Source organism: Aythya marila (genome assembly GCF_965140915.1).
Source record: "Aythya marila genome assembly, chromosome: 1".
Lineage (NCBI taxonomy): Eukaryota > Metazoa > Chordata > Aves > Anseriformes > Anatidae > Aythya > Aythya marila.
This window is the reverse complement of record NC_139042.1, coordinates 205,601,687-205,624,058: the sequence shown is the minus strand read 5'-3', so window position 1 is coordinate 205,624,058 and position 22,372 is coordinate 205,601,687. Positions and strand designations below refer to the sequence as shown.

The 22,372-nt window shown below is 39.7% G+C and overlaps 1 protein-coding gene across 3 annotated transcripts in view; it reads right to left on the bottom strand.

The window, feature by feature from the left end:
- LRGUK (leucine rich repeats and guanylate kinase domain containing) overlaps positions 1-21,942 on the bottom strand; it is a 49,812-nt gene extending 27,870 nt beyond the window's left edge. For all 3 annotated transcript variants that reach the window (XR_014319477.1, XM_082784501.1, XM_082784502.1), the window contains exons 1-10: positions 21,732-21,942; positions 20,498-20,605; positions 19,737-19,818; positions 18,592-18,692; positions 17,708-17,789; positions 14,234-14,358; positions 11,084-11,227; positions 8,203-8,283; positions 5,690-5,776; positions 4,068-4,174 (exon numbers count right to left, since the gene is read on the bottom strand). Coding sequence is in view for 2 of the 3 variants with exons in the window: in XM_082784501.1 (XP_082640627.1) it covers positions 4,068-4,174; positions 5,690-5,776; positions 8,203-8,283; positions 11,084-11,227; positions 14,234-14,358; positions 17,708-17,789; positions 18,592-18,692; positions 19,737-19,818; positions 20,498-20,605; positions 21,732-21,908 (1,094 nt within the window). In the remaining variant the exon portion in view is untranslated. The remainder of the gene's footprint in view (positions 1-4,067; positions 4,175-5,689; positions 5,777-8,202; positions 8,284-11,083; positions 11,228-14,233; positions 14,359-17,707; positions 17,790-18,591; positions 18,693-19,736; positions 19,819-20,497; positions 20,606-21,731) is intronic.
- Between the last annotated feature and the right edge of the window lie 430 nt (positions 21,943-22,372).

Sequence of the window (22,372 nt, the reverse complement as noted above, 5' to 3'; positions counted from 1 at the left end):
ACACTGTTCGCATTGTTCACAGCGTAGACAAAAATTGTGAGAAGTGTGCGCTCAGTTTGATATGTTCCAAACACAAAAATAGCACAAAATACCACATTAAAGACCCCTGGGTCTCTTTTGCCAAAGGAATAATGCTATGTGTACTATAATCTTCTCTGATTTATAGTCTTTTCTAAAGCTCCCTCTGCAGTTACGGTATTGCTGGGTTTTGTTTAAGAGTTTTCCAATTCTGTTGCGGGGATGGTAATATTTTAATGATCAGGATAATAAGCCTGGCATGAACCTGGACTCAATCCTACACACCTTTATGCACTCCTGCATATAATCTTGCTGACTTCCACGGCCTTGCCAGATGAAGGTGGCAATTTGTAAAGAGCTCTTCAATTCAGGATAATGAGAGACACTAAGACCCTTAAACTCCTCCGAACACAAATAACACTACAATGAAAGAAAGCAAAGTGTTGCAAAAATACAAAGCCTTCACTTAGGCTCCATTTTCTCCATGCTGAGCAGATGGTTAGATCACCGAATTTCCACTTCCAGCTGTAAAGACCAGAATAAATGGCATTTTTGCACTTCTGAAAGTCCAGCAATTGAGGCATCTAAAAATGGAATGCAACTTTGGATTCTCATTTTTAAATCTCAGCCAGACTGTAAGATCATGCCACTTGATGACGTGACAGAAATAGCTGGAATTGTTTCAAAACCACTTAATTTTAACTAATGAGTAGCTTTAACTGGATTTAAATGTTAAAGTGGAAGAAAAACACCTCTGCGCACTAAGAGTACATTTAATGTTATTTAAAACAGGTGGACGTAAATTCCTGAAAACAGATTTTCTTTCTTTTAACTTTTCTCTTACAAGTGCCTAGCTCCGTAAGAAATAATGATAATCATCCAATATGAGCATGGGGGAAAAATCACAGTAATGGCTTTACTCCTATTTTAGGTGCAGCAAAACAACTCCATTTTCTACCTGATTATATGTACATAATAGGGCTTGATGTTTCAGAAGCACTACGATAATAATGCAATTCAGTCTCCTAATTCCTATGGAGCAGGTAAGTGCTATCCTCTCAGAAGAAATAGCAGCCACACCTAATAAATTGACCAGCTGAAGGTTGTACACATGTGCTGTTACTAAACTGTAAAACGAATCCGGATCATGGTCCAGTGTTCCTTTCTCCAGACTATTTTAAAGCCATGCAGCAGCAGAACCATTGGGAGATCGAAGGTATTTTTCTTACTATGCCAATTGGTGACATTTGCAAGACAACAGGCAGCATTAGCACAATAAGCTCATTAGCACAATATTCTTGGGATTCTAATTCCCTTTTAAACAAATTCCCATTGCTGGAACAGAGGAACACATCCTCAAATTCCTTGGGTTTATTATGTCATGGAGAACACGTACATAATACAACCTCTCATTACATCACCGCTTACTGATTGTCAGGATTACCTAAAAGCTCTGGTTTTCCTATAACTTGTAAGCAGATTGTGGTAAAGAGTCCTTGGCTCATGTAATGTTCATCTTTCAACTTTTCTTGACTTTGGTGAGTAGAACAACACACTGCTGTGCAAGATTAATAGGTTTCAAGGCCAGAAGGGACTACTGTCATCGTCTAGTCAGCCCCCCTCATCGCACTGGCTACAGGATTTCCCCAAGTCGGTTCTTGTTTCAGGCCTGATACCTGGGGTTCTGTTAGAGCATATTTTAATTACAATGTTCCCGTTGTGGAGAATTCTCTGGTACCCCTGGTAAATTTTTCCACTACTTAATTACCTCTGTAACTTTTAACAATCATGTCCTATTTTTTCGCTGAATGAATTCATCCTTGATAGCCAGATACCAAGCCTCTTCACGTGCTTGCCCGATAGACCGAAGAACCCACTGTTATTTCATTTCTGCTCCCCACGTAGCAGTTATAACTAAGTCAACCTCTTTTTAAACACCACATGCATTTATAGTTGGGGTAAAATCTACATAATATTGTGCAGTGATGTGTTGCCATGCAATTAAAGAATCACAAAGCACAGAAAGAGAGGAAACGGTTAAGAAACTTTGTTTTCTGACTGGGGTATGCAACAATATCACTTTTTCCTTTGATTTCAGTCTTTATTTTTAATGGAAATATTACTAAACAGAATTAATTATAATCTCATCTGAGATAGATGCAAATGAACTATACCAATCTGGTTCCAATAGGCATTTTATAGTGTAGAAGACTAACTCATCATCATTAGGATGATTTCATTAATGACTGTGTTGTGTGTTTTCCAGCTGAGCATGGGCAAACATTCAAGGCATCATTAACAATTTTGGTCAGTACCATAAATACTGGTCTGCGTGTTTATGTTTGTATACACAGCACCACTGATAAGACACAGAATTGTTTTTTTTTCCAGCAATGAAGATGCACAAACACAATCCAATAAACAAATATTTAAACAGGGGCTGTGTCTGCACTGCCAAAAATCCATGCCTTCAGGTAAAACTGTTGTGTTTTATTTTTTGAAAAAAAGAAATCTCCAATCCTGCAAGACAGTCAATAACTGCTTGGCGTTATTTTAAAGGCTGAAGAGCCTTCTTAGAAGCTATCATTGCCACAGGGATGGTATCTATCTTTCATCACCAAGCCCATAAAAAAAAAACACAAGCCATGCAATACTGATATTCTAAAAATTTAAATTGAGTTGCTAAATCATGAATCTTAATCATGAATTTGATGTGTTCAGTTTTGGGCCCCTCAGTACAGGAAAGACATTGAAGCCCTGGAATGTGTCCAGGGAAGGGCTACGAAGCTGGTGAAGGGCCTGGAGCACAAGTCCTGTGAGGAGGGGCTGAGGGAACTGGAGCAGAGGGTGCTCAGCCTGGAGAGGAGAAAGCTCCAGGGAGAGCTCCCAGTGGGCTGCCAGGGCCTGAAGGGGCTGCAGGAGAGCTGGGGAGGGACTCTGTGTCGGGGGTGTAGGGATAGAACAAGGAGGAATGGCTTTAAACTGAAGGTAGGTAGATTTAGATTAGCTCTAAGGAAGAAATTCTTTTCTATGAGGGTGGTGAGGCCCTGGTGCAGGCTGCCCAGAGGAGCTGTGGCTGCCCCATCCCTGGTAGTGCCCAAGGCCAGGCTGGATGGGGCTGGGGGCAGCCTGGGCTGGTGGGAGGTGTCCCTGTTCATGTCAGGGGGGTGGAATTGGGTGGGCTTTGAGGTCCCTTCCAACCCAAAGCATTCTAAATGGTGCTAAGACAGGCCGTTGGGCACAAAAGTTGATCTCAATGCCCATTGTAGTTGATATAATCACAAACCACAAATACGTCACAGTATCTTCCATCACGGTGTGTCAAAGCACCTCCCAAACTTTTACCAAGAAAACATCATAACTCATCTGCAGAGCAGCAAAGTATGGTGACTTTCGTCTTCTAGATGGGAAATGAGACAGAGAAGTCACCTGCCACGACAACAGCAATGTCAGAAAGGGAACATTGACTTGTCTCTCCCTTCTGTGCTTTAAATAGCAGCCAGCATGTTTGCCTCCCATAGGCAAGAAGTCGCTGGACTTCCTTAAGTACAAACTTGGAAATTTCACCTTATGAATAGAAAACATGCCCCAAAGCCACAAAATAAAGCCGTTTTGCTCACAACGGGATGCCAGTAGTGTGAAGAGGAGTAAGCAGGATAGGAAGAAATGTTTTACAGCTCTCTTCTTTCTCAAGAGACTTTCAAATTGCCTTTGGGTATTGATAGAAATTTTCCATCTTTCATTTATGGTGCAAATGACCATCTGTTTCAACAGATTGTTTAAAAGAAATAGAGTTGTGGACAATCTGTCTCAGACTTCAGAGGTGAATGACTAACTTCATTTCATAATCAATTTCAACCAAACAAGATTTGCCTAATTTCCAGACTGCTAAAAAAAAAAAAATAAAAATACTGTGGAACATCTCCTCTTCATTAGATTAATTTAAAGGTGGGAGAGGGACAGAAAAATGTCCCTCTAAATATGACAACACATTCTGCTTTACTTGAGTGCCACCCTCAGGAGCAGACGTGAAGTGGAGGTAAGTTTACCTGTCAAAGATCCGCTGGGGCTGCAGCATGCCATACATAATCTGAGTCATATGGTCGTTAGCAGCGACAACTTCTGGAGGAGGATCGTATTTATTCACAGCATCAACCTGTTTCCAGAGTTTAGGAGCAAAAAAAAAAAGAAAAGTAGTGATGTAACTGTTTCCAGCTGTAATATGCTTCTCAGATCACTATGAGTAACGATGGCCTCATGTTTATGAGGGTCAGCCTTCATATTTGGCTTGTCTGTAAGCACTCTGCTACATAAATCTTTTCAGGAGATTTAAACACAATTTGATAGATGGGTGGAAGGCAGCCAGAAGTATCTCACCATCATTAATATATTCAACCTTTTACTGGAAAGAAAACAGGATGCTACACAAGATATAAAGTAATTCTGCTTAGGTTTTAATTATCCATTAATTTGCATCCTTTCATGCTAGTGGAAGATGCCAAACTAAAATCCTTAGGGACTGAAGCCATTCATTTATTCGTTAAAAGAGGAACGGAATGGGCATTAATAACATAAGCAAACTGCAGTTTTCTCCTGACAATGCACTTCTGTCTTTCCAGGGAGGAAAAGCATTCAAACTCCAAGGATTCTCCCCATTCATTCTCTTAAAATTCTATTGAGGGTACTGACCTCTATTGGGCTGTATTTATTTATTTTTATTATTAATGTTATCCACTCCTAGAATATCCTGAGGAGAGGATTTTCTGAAATAACTTTAATCGTCCAAAAGTTAATGCTCATCTAGATCAGTCATCTAGGCTTACTTTTACAGTCCAAAAAGAAAGATTTATTTAATGGATTCAAAATGTTGTTGGAAGGAATGCAGACTGACACATAGGAAAGAGTAAGATCAACATCTCGGATAGGAGGGATAAATTACTCTCTGATATCATCCATTCTCTGTGCTCATGATAGCAAGAGCCTAGCACTTAACAAGAACCCTGATGCTTATGCAACTAAAGTTAGGAGCGATGAATTCCCTTGAAGGGCCACTTTTTGAGAATACTTCCTTCGTAGCCAGCCCCAGTTTGCAACCTTTAATCCCAACAACTCTAGCATGGCTCCCAAATGCTACACAGAGCAACCAAATTATAACTAAAAACAGCACGAGAGGAAATGGTTTCTATTAGAACAGAATGTTACTGTAAGCAGTCTGAGGAGTTTTTTTTGGGGGGAAAAAGATTTGACTGAGAAAGCTGTATGGAGTAGAATTGGAACCAAGCATCATTGTAGCTTTCAGAGTTCACTCTGCAGTACACAGCATTGAAAAAGAACAACAGTATTCTAGAGGTTGCCCCATAGTATTTCATGAGCACAGCTACCTCTTTAGATTCACTAACTGCTAAATAATGGCTGCTAAATAAATATTTCTTTATGAAACAAAGCTTTTACTAAGTTTTGCATTTTTACATGCTACAAATGCTCCAGAAATTCTGTAGATACACAGCTAGATTTAGAAGCAAAAGCCTCTGAATTTGTAGTCTGTCTTGTAGCCTGAAAGAAGGGAGATTTGTGAAACCCAAATGTGAACAAACCTGACCTACGTGCATTGTTTTTTTTTTGTATTTGCATTCTTTATTTAGAAAAATTCCAGCAGGAAATGGTTATGTACCTTCTCTTCCACTGAAATCTTCTTGAGATCCAGTTCTGTTAATTGTGGCAACATGAATATCACCGAGAGCCAGTAATCTGTTTGCTCCTGAAGGAAAAAAATTCCACTTTGACATAAAGTGCATAACTTCGTCAGGCTAATATTTAATTTCCATTGGCCAAAGTTAAATTGGTCTTAATATATTGCAATATAAAAAGCTTTTTACCCTGAAGGATGTCAATACACTGTACAAGAACACCTCTCCCTCCCCCCATAAGCATTACTTCTACAACAAAACCTAAAAGCTGTTCAAAAGTCTGCAATTACATTGTTCAAAAGGTCAGGATGGGAATTAAAAAAAAGAAAAAGAAAAAACACACCACCATACACACTAGAACACCAAGGAAGACTGCTGGAGAACAAAAAAACATTATCTATACTGGGCTATGTAATAAACTATATCTAATACTTCTGACCTTTGAAGAACTATAGGAATTTAAAAGGGAATTCGCATTATAAATTCATTGTGATATATGCTTTTAAGTCTGAGGCAATAAAAAAGAATAATTAAAAAGCAAATAAAAAGCTGATACTGATAACTGAAATTCAAATGGCAGTATTAAGATGATGTTTGTGTACGTTACTAAAATAGTAATTTAAAGGAATGGGACGAGAATCTGCTTCGGAGGAGGTCGCCTAAACAGAAAAAGGGTTTCAGACTGTGGAGGAGGCCCAGGACAGCCTGTTTCAGGCATTTTTTTCCTGCTAATTTCATCGTGCACCACAACAGATCATTCTCAAGAAAGTCAACATAAACCTGGCAGTTACAGGAAGGAGAAGTTAAACCCTTAACATTTTTCTTCTGACACAGGAAGTATCTCTGAGGGAGGTTTGTGAAGATTGTGTGATGATTACATATTTTAATAATAATTCTTAAATACACATTTCACGGAGGCAAGGGGTGAAATGTATTGGGTTTACGGTGAGGTTTTGGTAGCGAGGGGGCTGCAGGAGTGGCTTCTGTGAGAAGAGACCAGGGCAGTGTTCCAGCTGGCTCCAAAATGGAGCTGGCCAACACTGAAGCCACTCTAAAGATGCCTCTGTGCTAATATATAGGAAAGGGTAAGAAACACTGTGTAGCAGTTATGAGAGAGAAGTGAGAGAAATGCGAGAGAAAACACTGCAGACACCAAGATCAGTGAAGGAGGAGGGGGAATGAGCTTCTCCAGGTGCTGGGGGAGAGGTTCCCTGCAGCCCGTGGAGGACTGCATGGAGCAGAAACCCACACCGAAGCCCATGGGGGACCCCACAGTGCAGCAGGTTTCGTGTCCTGAAGGACCTGGATCTCGTGGAGAACCCGTGCTGGAGGAAATTCCTGGAAGGAACTATGTCCCATGCAGGACCCTTGCTGGAGCAGTCTGTCCCTGAAGGACTGCACCCCATGGAAAGGAGCCATGCTGGAGCAGTTTATGAAAGACTGCAACCCATGGGAAAGACACCATGCTGGAGTGGGCAAAAACTGAGAGGACGAAGGAGCAGCAGAGACAAAATGTTATGAACTAACCACAAGCCCCCGTTCCCTATTCCTCAGTATGAGGAGGAGAAAGAAGAGTCAGGAGTGAAGTCAAGCCAGGGAAGAGGGCAGAGAGGAGATGTTTTATCTTTTTTTCCTTAGTATCTTTTTTTTTTTTTTCTAAATGGCAATAAGTTAATCTTCCCCAAGTCACATTTGTTTTGCCCATGATCATAATTGGTGAATGATCTCCCTGTCCTTACATTGACCCATGAGCTTTTTCATCTTATTTTATTCCCATCTTGCTGAGGAGGGGGAGTGAAAGGGCAGCTTGGTGGGCACCTGGCGGCCAACTGAGGTCAACCCACCGTAAGTTCAGACAATTTAGAAATTACAGAAGTCAGGACAGAATCATCTTTGGCTATTCAGGACAAATTATAAATACAGAGTCAGTATTTCTGATGTTGTGTAAATGTCACTGTCATTGAAAAAATGGATGTTTGATTCATTGGTTGAAGAGTAACATGGGAGCCATAAAAGAGAACTGAGTAAATCCTAAAGAAGAAAAGCTGATATAGATTCCAGAGACACATGATTTTAAAATGGTTACTCTTAAGTTCCTTTAAGCTTTTCCCACTAACAAGTCCGTACCTTCAAAGGAAATAAAAGAGGGTTCTCTTACCAAACAATAATAATTAAAATAATAAGAAATATAAAAATAATTGCATAATATGAATACAAAAGTATAAATGGATTCACAAGCAGGATTAATCAAATTCATGGATTTACTGCATGGATATTAAACATGATACACATGCAGCATTTGTTCAGGAAGTTCCCCAAAAAAGGTGGGTAACCGTGCCAGGGGAAGCATCCTTCATTCTTGCCTTGTTTCATATACCCATTCCTAGATGTCCTGATCACTCTCAGAGACACAAAAGGAAGCTAAATGGATTATGGTGGGATACAAAAGACCAGCTCTAGATTCATGTTTTTTTCTTTGTCTTTACTCCTTTCTTACCTGTACAGGATTTTTTAAAAGATTTAAAACTCGGAGGAAAGGCAGATCTTGAATATATTCAAGTTCACCCAGTTCAGCAATCTAATTAGTGACAGAAACAGAGCATAAATTAGCAGCAACAGAATCCACAATAACTACGGGGGGAAAAAAAAAAGAAAAAAAAAAGAAGTTTTCTGATTCTTGTTCTTAAAATCTGGAAATAAAAAAAAAAATATCATTATACTCACAAAATGGGTATACATGTTAACTGCCTTCAATAAGGCACTTGGAATCACAAAAGGCAGACAACTCGGATGTTAGCTGCAGAAGCAATATTACAGACAGTAATTTCGAACCACCTGTGTTTTTCCAGTTCTTTCAAATGTCAAGCCATAACACATTTAGCTTTTATGTGGCTGATGTGCTTAAGTGAGGCAATTCTGCGGTTATATTTGCGCTTCATGACTAGCGCAAAAAATTCCTTCTAAGAAGAGTTTCCTTTCACTGGAGCTCCAGTTCATCCCACCTAACTTTCAGCACTTAACTGAAAAGCATCAGCAGAGTTGTCCTTGCCTCTATTTACGTCCAGAGAGTAATGCATCCCACTTAAGGACTCGTGCACAAAGAAGATCTGCACTCAGCCACTTCAGTGAGTTATTAGAAGTTGTGTGTTTAATTGAAGTTTGAGTGCCCGAAGCAAAGTCAGACTAGAGGCATTCATACCAGACCCTGAGTGAATAGTTGTACGGCTAGCAATTGAAACAAAATGGATCAAAATGGGTCGTGTTGCTTCGTTTTAGCCACCTGTAAGGTAGCCCAGATCAGCCACTTAACACGATTTTATAATCAGTGGAGAGAGCCAGTTCCAGAGACCATCTGATCCATGCTAGGCTGGGATGAATTGCCTTGTAAAGGTGCCTGTTTGAAAGACTGAACCACCCCTAACTTCTAGTCAGCTTATGTAAGGTGTCTAGGAACATAAACCTTAACAATAGCCTAGACAATATTATTTTTGAGATAACAAGCCTGTTGCTGAACAATTTTGACCAGGTTAAGTGTCATTTGGGTGGATTTCCTAGTAAAGTCATTGAACACTAACAGTCCATACTTGAAAATCACCGAATAGATATGTGAGAGATACATTCTGCAGATAAACCCGTTGTGTCCATTTTTGAAAGAAATCAAGCACTTGAGATCATTCTGGATGGTGGTGAGCTGAAACAATTCAGATTATTACAGCTCTGAAAATTACTTCCCTACACAAAAAGCTCCAACAGAGTTCAATAAACCTTTTATATCATGACCTGCAGTAACATTTAGCTTCTCTCTTTATGTAGGGGTCAAAAAATATACACTTTTTGAATTCAGACATTTTTAATTCATCACTGAGACTGTGTTTGCTTTAGCAATGTAGTTTTAGTCCTAGAACTTTTGTGTTTTGGGTATTTTTGGTGGGTCACAGCATACATAGCACTGCCTAGATAATAGGCATCTTGCCCCTTACTAGCAGCTAAAAAGGAAAAATAAACAGCACATTGGCCCAGCACAGACAGCAGGTGGGATGGTGCCAGGCTGAGGGACAATTCTACCTTGTGCATGCAGGAGAGAAGAAAAATTTGAGCGTTCTGTCCTGTGTTTGCTCCCAGGCCCTTCTGACCTGCAGAATACCACATCCACCCAGCTCTCCAGAGACACCGAGTAGCTGGCATCTTACTCCCACCGCTGACGCGGGCAGAGCAACCTAACTTTACACGGGAACAATGAGTTCCAATGACAGGCTTAATGCAGCTATTTCAGACAGATGAAAATTGAGGCTTAAGCAATTGTGCCAATATTCTCTTTAAATTATTCTGCAGAAAGAAATGTTCAAAAATTGTGACTCATTAAACGGTTTCAATAACATCATTAACAGAGGTAAAATTTGATGAGGCAAAATTAATAGCTTTGGCGTGCCGCAAGGAACGGTGGAAACTATAAGAGGTGATGGAAGTGGTGTTATTAATGCTAATAACAACCACGCCATTAGTTAGTTTCCTGTCTTGTGCAATTTTAAACATCGATGTGCCTTTAAATGTCAACCTGAACGCACTGCGAGAAACAGAATTCAGAGCGTATTGTATTAACTCCTGTAAACTTATCTTGCAAATGGGGAAAAATGACAGAAAATGTTCAATTCCTGGTTTATATTGTTATTTCTTATTTTCTTCGATTTTTTTTCCTCATGCAGATCTTTCTTTGATGTCAAAATGATTCATGAATTGACAGTCTTTTCAGTGAGAGACTCTGGAAGCTCAATATCAAAAGGATTAGGTACATATGGCTGGGGTTTCAAAACTCAAATACAAATGAGTTGGATTGTGTCATTGTAATTCCAGTGAAAACTCTGCTGCATAACAAAAGCCACTTTTATAATAGAGTACACACCGTTCTGCCTTACAGAAACTTTCCAGCTGAGAGCTCAGAAGAATCTGTGGTCATAAAATTGGGCTGAGAGATATTAGCATACCCTCCTGAGGCCTGGCAGTAGAAAAGCTGTGATGTAAGTAAAGATCCTCAAGAATAATCAAGCTGAAAAAGCCACATACTCATCCCTATCATATCCACTCAAGGGAGTACTGTTAGTTCTTTACATATGTGAGCTCTAAATATTACCGAAGTGCTACTTACATAAAGATAATCCCGTCTAGAGATATTAAATAAGGCCTGAGGAATACACTATAAATCAACATGTGAAACAGTGCTGGAGTGAAACACCAAAGGAAAAAATGTCACCTTTCCTAATATTCATGGCTCTCAGTGTAAGATTTTTTCTTTAAGTCTTCAAGGGATAAGGTTTTAGGGAAAAAAAAGGAAAAAGGGATGCATTCTCAGAAGAAGTTGAGATCAGTAATAAGATTGTTACCTGGTTATTCTCTAGATCGATCACCTCTAGCAGATCATGTTCCTCCAAGCCTTCTAGACTGGTTATTTTATTGTTAGAAAGGTCCAGCTTCCGTAGAGCTTTCAAGCTGTCCAACCCAGTTATCTTCTCAAGCAGGTTAGAGCTCTAAGAATAAAGGAAAGAATGTGGATTCTGATAAAGTTCTACAGATTGGAAACAACATTTCTGAGGAAGAAATGAGTTTGTTTATTATGGAGAATCCTATTACAAGCAGGTCTTATGTGCATTAGCCCCATCTTCATCTTGAGATGACATACTACAGCTTTCCATTCTGCTCAAGGAAAAAGGAATCAACTATCTTCGGACTAACTTACCTTCAACTTACCTTGAATAACAAACAGCAAGAGACAACATCAATAAAAAGAGCTTGAGCATTCATTTAAAGCTGACGCTGGCTAAAGGATACTCTCGCCAATATCAAACTCAAAATTTAGGAAATAGATATGCACATAAAAATATAGAATACATATACATACATGCATACAATTTCCCTCTGTAATGATGGTTATATTTACACTTATGATTACGGAATAAATAATGAAAATATGAAGGTAAAACAATACAGTAGTCTTCTTTGGACTGCAGCCACTCTATAAAATACCTCTAGGATACACAAGTTCATTAATACATAATAAATGAAGGCAGACTATTTACTTTTGGTGATGGCATGCACAGAAATATTCCAGAAAAACACCATCTCTACTGCAAGTTCATCTAGACTCTAACAAGAGAAATGACCAAGCCTTTGAGAATTCATAACTGACTATTATTGTTTTACATTCCTTCCAAACAAGGTACAAGATAGAAGGCCTACATTAATCACTGGACACCAGATGGCTTCATTTCTCAGGGCCTCACAAATCATTTACTCGTTCCTGCTATGAAGTCCAAATAGTTATAGCATGCTAGGTTCTGTACTCATCTTTGTCCCATTGGCCACATGTACCCAGATGGCCTCTCAACATGATTCTCTCCGAATAACCTTGCAAGTGTTATATTTTTCCATCAGCATCACCTTGCGCTGAAAGCTTCAAAGCCTCATATTCTATTAATAAATATTTAGGAACTATTGAAATAAATAAGCCAGCTGACTCTAATGTTAATCCAGTTGTCTGTCCTTGACATTTTTCCTGACTTTTAAATGTTTAATTAGGTTATTAATAGCATGGAAGCTTTCTCTTCCCTTCCTGTACTTCGTTAGACCTCTTTAATAAGATACAGCTCAGAGCTCTAGTTGCAAAATGCTATGCAAGAGGTACACAAAATTTTGTGAACAAAAGGGATTTGTGAGGAGATCCTGTTTTGCTAAGCATAAAATTCCTAAGAGTCCAGTTCATTAAAGCTGCACTTGTTATTTTTTGCAAACACAAGCAGAATAGAGGCTTTTTGGTATAGCTAGGCAGTATTTACTGTTTCTGAAGTCTTTCTTCCAAACTTCAGACCTTTACTACTCTTTCAACCTAGAAACCTCAAGGGAAAATAGAAAGGAAAGCTGAATCAATGGGAGAAGAGGGGGATGACTGCTCCCATGAAAAAGAGGAACTGCATCTTATTCTAATTAGTAAAAGAAAACGCTATGCTAAAATCTGTCTATTTACATAATTTCCACATGACTATCTACTTTGCTAATTAAAAAAGACAAGCAGTTGGATAAATAATCATATCAGCATGAAAGAACCAAAACTGAAGAACATGTTCATATTAATAAGCCTTAGCTGTTAACACGATCTCCAAAGCATTTTACAAAGCAGATAACCATTACTAAGAGAATTATTATTAGGCCTGTTAACAGATGAGGAAATCAAGGAGCACAATGGTTAAGTGGGTTCCTTTAGTTCTACTGAAGGAAGTATTTAGAGAACAGATCTTCCCGGCAGCTTAGATTCTTATACTCTTCATTTCAGAACTTTCAGGCAAAATCTTGCCTGAATCTGAGTTAATCTTATCCATCAAAAATAAAATAAAAAAAAATAAATCAGTTTTATTCCCACTGAAGTCATTAGGAAGCTGAAATATAAAAGTATTAAAAATATGCTGCTGAACACTTTTGGAATGTATTATTTAAAACATACTACTGCCCACTTTTAAATGTGAATAGCTTTACAGAATATCGAAGTGGTAAGAACTACAAGGGACAATCGGGCATTGACGGGCACAGCCCTTACTTATGCCCTTCTACATCAATTACTACAGCACAGAAAAAAAATCTTTAACATTTTAAAAGGACTGAAAAAGAACATTTCTATTCTTGAATAAGAGATTCATTCACTTTACCTAAAATATTTATGTAGGTGCTTAACACTAATGTAGCAAATATGAACGTATTTCTATGTATAGCTTTTTCACCCTCAGCTTCAAACTCCACTTAAATATTTTTAAATTACTGTTATAAAGTAAAACCTATTGAGATGTAGACTTGTATTTTTATGGCAACTCAACTGCATTAAAAATAGTTCTTGCCCACAGTACTCTGCAACCTCAATACTGATAGCCCTTCCTATAAAGTCACTTGAAATGATTTAGAAGAAAGGGTTGGTATTATTAGGGATGTTTTACTAACATGGAACTGAGGAACACTGATAAATGCCTTCCCAAGGCCTGTAAAAGAGCAAGATGCACACGAACAAGTGTAGGCATTGATAAATAGACATCTGTACTGGGCTAGTTATCCTCAGCAATCTTCATAACTGAGAGAAACAGCCACTTCCAAGGCCTGATGCATCTTGTGTTAATGTTGATGTCAGCAGTTGGATCAGAATAGTGGAGTACCCTAAGTATCCACTTCTCTCCACTGACTTATGAGGTGGCAGAGAATGAGCTCAAATGCCATGGTCTACGCTAAAAAAAATCTGAAGCCAGATGAGGTAACTGCCACTAAAAATCTAGAAATACACCCTAGAAATGTTGTATGTCAACAGATGCACCCTAGATATCAGATGACCCTCAGTGCTCCATCCTAACCCATATCATCCCTTAATTCTGTATTAACAAAAAAGTGTGTCCCACATTACACATCTTTCAAAATTTGTTATGTAATTACCTTCACATTTATTAAGGCATTAACATATTGATAGAAGACTGATAGGAAAACAACAAGAAATATTTTCTTACCAGATTGAGTATTTTGAGAGGTAAATTCTCCAGGCCACCGATTGCAGTGAGTCTGTTGTGTGACAAACTAAGATGAGTCAGGCTATGACACTTCTCCAGTCCTTTTATCTCCACTATGTTGTTAACTATACAGAGGGTTTGGAATTCAAGGAAAAGAACTGGATGCAACAATCTTTACATGAGTTAGCAGCTAGTTAGACAGCGGGGCTGAAGTTCACGGTATGGGGAGCTGGACATCGAATGCTTCATGCTAAAGCATTTCAGATCCCAGCTGCTCACACCCGGCCCTACTCTGAAGCACACCACCTCCTTGTCTGCATGGCACAATCTTCCCGTGGGGCTGCAGGGTAAGTGACTTCACTGATCCAGCCAGAAGTATCCTCCCCTCCTTTTTGGTGGGTCTTCCAGCTCAGTTTCTGTGACCTGGTTTGTAGCACAGCCTGGCATAACGGGGGGAAGGAACTTCTGTCAGCATCTTGTGAAGCCACACTGCAAATCACCGGTCTTCTCATCAGATGCTCATGTGCAGGTAAAACAAAAGGGCCTTACGTCTTTGACCCTTCAATTGGGCACCAGTCCTTGTAAGCCAGCTGCAGAATACATGGGTGAGCCATCAGAGGAGGGCTTGGCTTTTTCAAGTTTGCAGAGTACTTAACTCAGTATGGCTCCAAACTCACCTTGACATCCAACCATCATACACAAACTATCCAAGTAATAAGGGATGCTTGTACCTGGTTGGGCTATTTCATGCTAAGTTACACGGGTGCTACACTGGCTGCCTGTACTGAAAGGGGAAAATGTGTTCTAAATTAACAATAGAATATTAACAAAATTAACAAAAGCGGTAGTAAAGGTCAGTAGGGTTCCTCTCAAAGTCACCTTTAACATGGTCAGCTTTAATTTTTCAGATTCCTTAAAAAAACAAAACACACAAAAGCAAACAAACAAGCAAAAAACAGAAACAAAAAAACATATTTCCTTTGACAACAATCTCGGATTGCTCTTAGAACAGGATGAACTGCAGAGGCAGCTGTACATCCTTCTGAACTCAGACAACTCAAATCATGCACTTAATTGTTTGGTGACTGAAGTTAGGCAAAAAAGAACTGTACTTCTATTGTAAAAGTCCAAAACTGAACTAGTTATATAAAAACAACAAGAAATATAACTGAGAAAAATAGCCAGAGCATGCAGGGGACAGAGAAATGCCTTTAGGCGATCACAGAAGAAAACATTTTTAATTGACTTGAGATAATGAACTCTGCCTGCAAAAGGGACGAGTTCTCATTCATGTTTCTTATCAGGCAGTGGACAAGTTATCTGGATTTTCTTCCTTCAGTCTGAATGATATCGGAAATCTAAATGAAATGTAAGCTTAGTCAGGGCCAATATAATCCTCTTTAATAACTGTGACCTAACTCTTTTTTTTTTCCTAACTGTCTTCTTACATGGGAACTTAATTATACTCTTCCTCTATGTTCCACACTCACAAGCTGAGATGGGAAAGGAGAGGTGGAGAAATGAGGTGGTAAGCACAGATTTATCTTTTCAAAGGACCTCACTCCAGGCTGTCTCCGACATTTAGGAAAGAAACCAAAGCCATCCACAGGCGTTGATAGTTGACAGATATTCATCGATCTGCATGCAGAATGGGACTGCTCCTCTTTCAACTGAGGAGGAAAAAATTGGGTGAGCAATGAATTTGGGTCAGTATGAATGAGATCAACAAATCATGTACTGCCAGTAAACACAAGCACCAGCCTGTTTTGAGACAAAGAGCTTTAAGCCACAAGCATCAATATGAGGCAGCAAATTGCCCGGCACTAAGAACGAATATAATCAGTTTTATTCTTCTAACAGCCTGCTATAATGCCTTGTAAGCTATTATTGCCCAAGCTGTCTCCCTCTCTAGTTTGGGCAGCTACCTCCTTGAAAACTCATTTATAATCTTGTCAGGTGTGCTTGTACGAGCACCTGTCAGAAAGAAAGTTGCAATGACCTTACCATCTGCATTGTAATTAATTTAAATATGGTAAGAAATGCTTAGTTACTGTAAATGAGGAAATACATGCCAAACATTGCCACTAGTGCGTGATATTTATTTTTTTATTTATGGATTACAAAGAACAGCTTGTTTTGTCTGCCATGTCTTCCGTGAGGAGCGCTTGACATGGGTTAGGAACAGTGCCACTTTACTGTCCTAAATTCTGCACTTTTTTTTTTGTCTGTTTCAGAGGGTCCCATTGCAATTGTATGAGTGAAACAGTTTTTCTCCCCATTACATTGGCATCGGTGCAAATGAAGAAATTGAAGGCAGCACACTGCTGCATTCAAACCAAGTGAAGAAATACAGATTCCGATCCACAATACAAATCTCTGATCCTTTTTTCCTTTTCATTTTGTCATATGCTTTTTGCTCTGAGACAGAAAATTAGAATTGCAAAGGAATAGTGTCTCAGTGCCATTTCCTGACAAGAATCACGTCACCTGCACACCTTTTAAAGCGTGTGAATAATGTAACCTGGACACCCTGCAAATGCTTTATCTGCTCCTACATGAAAAAGGCATTGTATTAATATCGTTTGGTAATGGGCTACTTCAAGAACAAGAGACAAAAAAAACCCGCAACAGCCTGCTGTCTTCTCCTTTTCAGAGAGCAGAAAATCAAGATGCAATTTATGAAGCAAAGAGAGAAGGGTCGCAAGCCTTCAGGAAGCAATTGTAAGTAAGGCAGCACATCAACGTGAAGCTGCAGAAGACCTTTCAGAAAAGCATAGGAAATCTAAAGGCAGGCAGACTAAGAGCACTGTGGACAGCCTTAGAAAAAGAGGCGATGAAGAAACTTCATCTGCACGTTCGCACTTATCTGATTTCTGTCAGAACAGCGCTTCTAACCCCAAAAAATAGGTCTTATGGTGACTGTGTGGAAGGTGTGCAGCACAGCACCATCCCTCTGTGTGTGTGCAAGAAACTCAAGTTTCCCCTCACCTAGATTCTCTTCACTGTTGTTAAACAGCCTTGTCCTCCACCAAGCCTCTTTAGGCCTTCAGTAATTACCTGTGTCTAAAATTAAACAACATGCACCTTTCTCATTTAAGGGAGCTTAGTGTTCCAAGCTGATTTACTATTAACCTTTCTTATATAAAAAAAATACTGGGATTATTTATTATCTCTGCTATGCAAAGACGGTGTGACACGTCACATTCTCAGTTTTACATGACCCACCAAAGCAGAGGGTTTTCTGTGTTCTTTTGGCAAGTTAAGACCTTACATATATACACGAGCACCTTTAACACCATGCATGCTCAAGGAAATCGAGATCAGTTTCATCCTCATGTTTAAAGTCACTTCTCAAGACACGCTTGACATAAAGAAAAAAAAATACAAAGAACACAGGTATCTATTTGAAGCAAAAAGTTGTTCAATAAAACAAGCAAGCAACTTTTTTTACACTCAAATTTACACAAAGGATACAGTCCAGCAAGAGTTTGGTAAGTGCCTGGTAGGCTGACAAATCCTGCATTTTAGGTATTTGATTGTATGAAAAATCTACCTCCTGAGGAGAAAAGGAGACAGAAAGTAACTTTTTTTCTTCAGCACTTACAGCTGTCTTGTGAAACTAAATGGCTGTCACATTAGACTTGTGATCAAGGGTGTGGAAGTAAGAGGAACATTAATATTAATGTTGGAAAGTAAACAGAAAGGCTCTTTTTTTTCTGACACAGAGAATTCAAATTTTGGGAATTTCCGAAACTGTGCTATCTTTCAAAAACATTACTATTAATGGTCCTGCAGTTATGTGTACATATTAAAAAATGATAGAGAAGACAGAAATATACAAAGGCTGTATTTCAAAATAACATCCTGCTCTTTATAAGCCAAAGTGGGCTACAAAAAAACAACAGCGAGGGGAAGAATAGCATAAAGCTACACTTCAAGTACATGTTTCACGTTAGCAATTGGCACCAGTCAGTTTGAAAGGCAGGAACTGATCCCACTAAAAGTCTGATGAATTTGGCAAGCAAGGAAAAAACTCTGGCTAAGAGTAGCCCTGCCTAGAACAGTCAGCTGCACAATGCACCTTCCCAGGGCATGCTGGGATTCAGAATGTGAAAGACAATAAAAGACTCAAATAAAAATAATAATAAATAACAAGAAAAAAATAAATAATGAAAATACCTAAACATTTGGAAAAGGTACTAAAATGTCAAAGAAAGAAACAATGAAGAAAAAAAAAAAAGAAAGGTTACAACTTGGCTTTTCCACATATCCAAATACAACATCTAAGTTTGATTTAAAAAAACATTTTGAATTTAAACCTATAGCATATTTTTTTATTTTATTTTTTTACAACTTACCTTGAGATTTTTTGGTGGCTTAAAACCAAAATATGTGGTCAAGTCATTGTTGGAAGCATTCAGTTGTAGTAAGTAAGGCATCTGACTGATACAAGAAAGATCTAAGAACAAAACAAATGCCAAATCCTTTACATGAATGCATGGGTAAATGCAGAGATCATCATGTCAAGATGCGATAATTATGGCAAAAAGCAATCAGAAATCAACTTGTGATTACACATTTAGAAAGCAGTGTTTGAAATGCAGAAGTGAGGTATATCATTACCCTGTACTAGAAGAAAGATGGTTACTAAAACATGAAGAATAAACACTCAAATCCTACATTAAATTTCCATTTAACTGATTTGTATATTTAGTTGTATACTCTAGTTCTTTATAAAGTGACACAGATACTATCTGCATTCTAACTTATTAATTATAGGAGAAAAGTATTTGAATCACTACTGAAGACTAAACAACTAGTTGTTAGGAAAAATCCCTGCTCAATTCAGACCTACCCCTCACAGACAAACTGTTAATAAAATGAGCACGGAGATGTGATGCCTTACAGAAGTGCTGCTATGACCAGACTCGCACACCTCAAGCAAAATGAACTTGAAAGGAATAACTTAACAGGCTGCCACCACAGCTCATTCCTTATCAAGTTAAATTAAAATAAATAAATAAATAAAAAGAGTTGGAGGTACAAGGGAGAGGAAAGGAGTAGAAAAGGATGGATTTAACTGCAGTCTCCACTAGCTACTTTTCTAAACTCAGAGTACAATTTTGCCATTAATGGAAAACTTTTGGGAAGGAAAGCTCAGGGCTTGCAAAACTGTACCAGCCATAATTTTACATATTATGACATTTCCATGTTCCCAACCTTAATCTTGTATTGACATGCTTGCTTGCATTTCAGTTTTGGATAATAAACTGGACAACAGTATCCATGTTCCTGCTGATCAGCATATGCTGGTGCAGCTGTCTGAACAGTCCATGCATCATTCTCAAGAAGATCTAGCCATTGCCTCAGTCTGTAGAGCCAGAGTAGTTATCCCATTAAATCGTAGACCAGGCTTTGTGATATTAAGCCTGCATGGTACGCTGCAATCCTCATCTTAAATGATTTCACAACTCAAGAGTTTACTACTGTATCTACTACATACCATTAATTTTATTATATGAAAGTTCCAACTTCTGTAGGTGAACGTATCTGGAGAGAATGTTAATGTCACTCAACTCACGACCCTGGAAAAATAATGCAAAGAGACTTTAATAACTTGCTGTAATACCTCACCCTGCTCTCCCAGATCTCCTGGGAGATGCACGATATAGAAAGATTGAAGAGGTGCCACAAGGTCCCTCCAGCTGGATCTGTCAGAGCTGGATGACATAGACTGAAAGTTATGTTAGACCTGTAGACCAGCCATGAATGCAAATGATGTCAAAAGACTTGAAAACACAACCATGAGCGATAGCTGGAGCCAGGAATAATGCCAGAAAATCAGGGCTCCAGGAAAAGAGCCCTGCAGCAAGAACTATTTAAGAAGACACAACTGTTTTAACTTTCTGACCAGAAGACACCGAATGCAGCATTCTTAGATGTTTAGCATGTTCCTCTTTTTTTCCCCTAGCTGACTAAAGCAGGAATATACCCAAACCTAAAGATTTGGTATGGAAAAATCTTACTACTGCTATAAAGTGAAAAAAAAAAACAGTATTGATAGAGCAGCTGTCAGCAGGAGCCACCCTGTGTCTTGTCAAAAGTCCCACATACATGAGACAACATTAACAGGTAGAGACCAAAAATCTGATTTATTTATTTATTTTATTAGTATTATTTTGCCAGGACAACTATTTGTAGTTACAAGGAATAAATCTTTGAGCAGAAAACCACTTTACAATGACGTTCTTTGCTTATACTTACTGAAAGGGACAAATTCAGATAAACGTATTCAGTACCAGAGGCTGAGCGCCCCAGCTTGTGGAGACCCTCAGCCACAGTGTCTTCATCCAGCACTCCTTCCAGCTGATCCTGTAACATACCAGGAAGGGAGAGAAATGGATTTAGAGGTGATTTTTTGAAATAAAACTCCACTTTATAGAATCTAGGAGCTGCTTGGGATGCAACTGGGAACAGAGTTTAATAGAAGACCTCAATCAAGTGCTGCTTTCAGTGCTCCATCGCCTTGTTAAGGCACTACACATTAGGAAGAATGATGAATAGAGCCCTCAAAACTGATAAATAGAAACACGTTACGTACTACCTCTAGACACTGAAAAACGCTTGCAGTCAACCTTTTCAACGTTTTTCATCGGTATTTTTTTAACCTCCTGGTTTACGTGCACAGCGTTAAGCAGGACCTGCTCTCAGAGATGCTGAGCCGTGAAACTCATGCTGATTATGGATGTTAACATCTCAGCAAATCAGCACCAGCACAACCCCAGCGTTGTACCCCAACACCTACATTATTGAAGGCCCTTTAAATTTGTTCAGCATGAGCAGCTAGCGCTTCAGCAAGCAGTCTTTGCCAAAGAGGCTACCTTGACAGATGGCACTAATGAACCACTGCGTAGATTTAATGAGAAAATAAGCCAATGGCTTGTGAAATTTCTAGGAGCCGGGAGAAGTCACAGTACAATTGCTAATCTAGGGACCAGGATAAATAATGTCTCAAATGGTAATCATCTAAATTATAACACCTCCATGTTACAGCAATGGAGACCACAGAGATAGCTCCACTAGGTAAAAATATGAGGTGATAATGCTGTGGCAGCGGACACTTTAGAGCCCAGTAGAGAAGGTAAAACAAATTCACCTGGGGCTTATTGAACCTCAGGGCTGAGCATATACAAAGGAAAGGGGGTGAATTTGGTGGTGCATGTGTCAGTTTACCCTTAGTCTTTATAGGATAGGGAGAAGAATAAGGCAATCCAGAACTATTCTGGACATAGATGGGATTGAAGGGACCCTTAAAGAAAAGGCAAAAGTGACAAAAACACCAAACTCACTTTCTGGGGAGGTGAGAAATCGTTACCTTGTGCCCCCATTACCTCCCCCTCTTCTCCCGAACTACACTGAGCGATGAGGGAGGGGAAGAACACCCCCCCCCCCCGTGCGCACACCCTTCCCCAAATAGCTTCAGAGCGCCGAGCAGAACCTCTGCGGGCCGCGACTCCTCTTCCTCATCGTCCTCATCCTCCTCCCTGTGAGGGGAGCTGCGCTGCAGCAGGCCGGGCCCCTCGGGGACCCCCTTTGAGGGGTGGGAGGGCTCCTGAGAGGAAAGAGGCAGCTCCCCGGGGCCGTCCTCTCCCCGCTTCTCCTCGTCCCCCAACATGAGCTGAGAGAAGGACGGGGGAGGCAGAGGAGGCTCCGTGAGTAGCGCCTCGCCCCCCAGCCCGCCCCGTCACCCCCAGGCCCCGGCCGCCGCCATCTTGTTTGCTCGCCCGTTGCCAAGGAGACGGGAGAAGGGCCGTTCCCGCCTCCGGGAGCCAGCCAATGAGAAAGCGGCTCGTGCTGCGGTGCACGCTGGGAGTTGTAGTCCTCTGCGCCTGCCTCGCCCTATTACCCAGGCTGCGGGGCATGATGGGAGTTGTAGTCCGCCTCACAGGCACTCCCCTCAGCCCTCCTCACACAGCCCCAGTCCTTCTCTCTCCTTCGTTAAGGTGGCAGCTTGGCTCAGTGTGTTATAACAAGAATAAATAATAGAGTGTCCAGCATGTTTAGATGTGGCCACTGTGTTTCTGACTCCAACTTCAAATAAAAAAGTTACTTGTTTTCCCATTTCATTCCTCCTCAGTT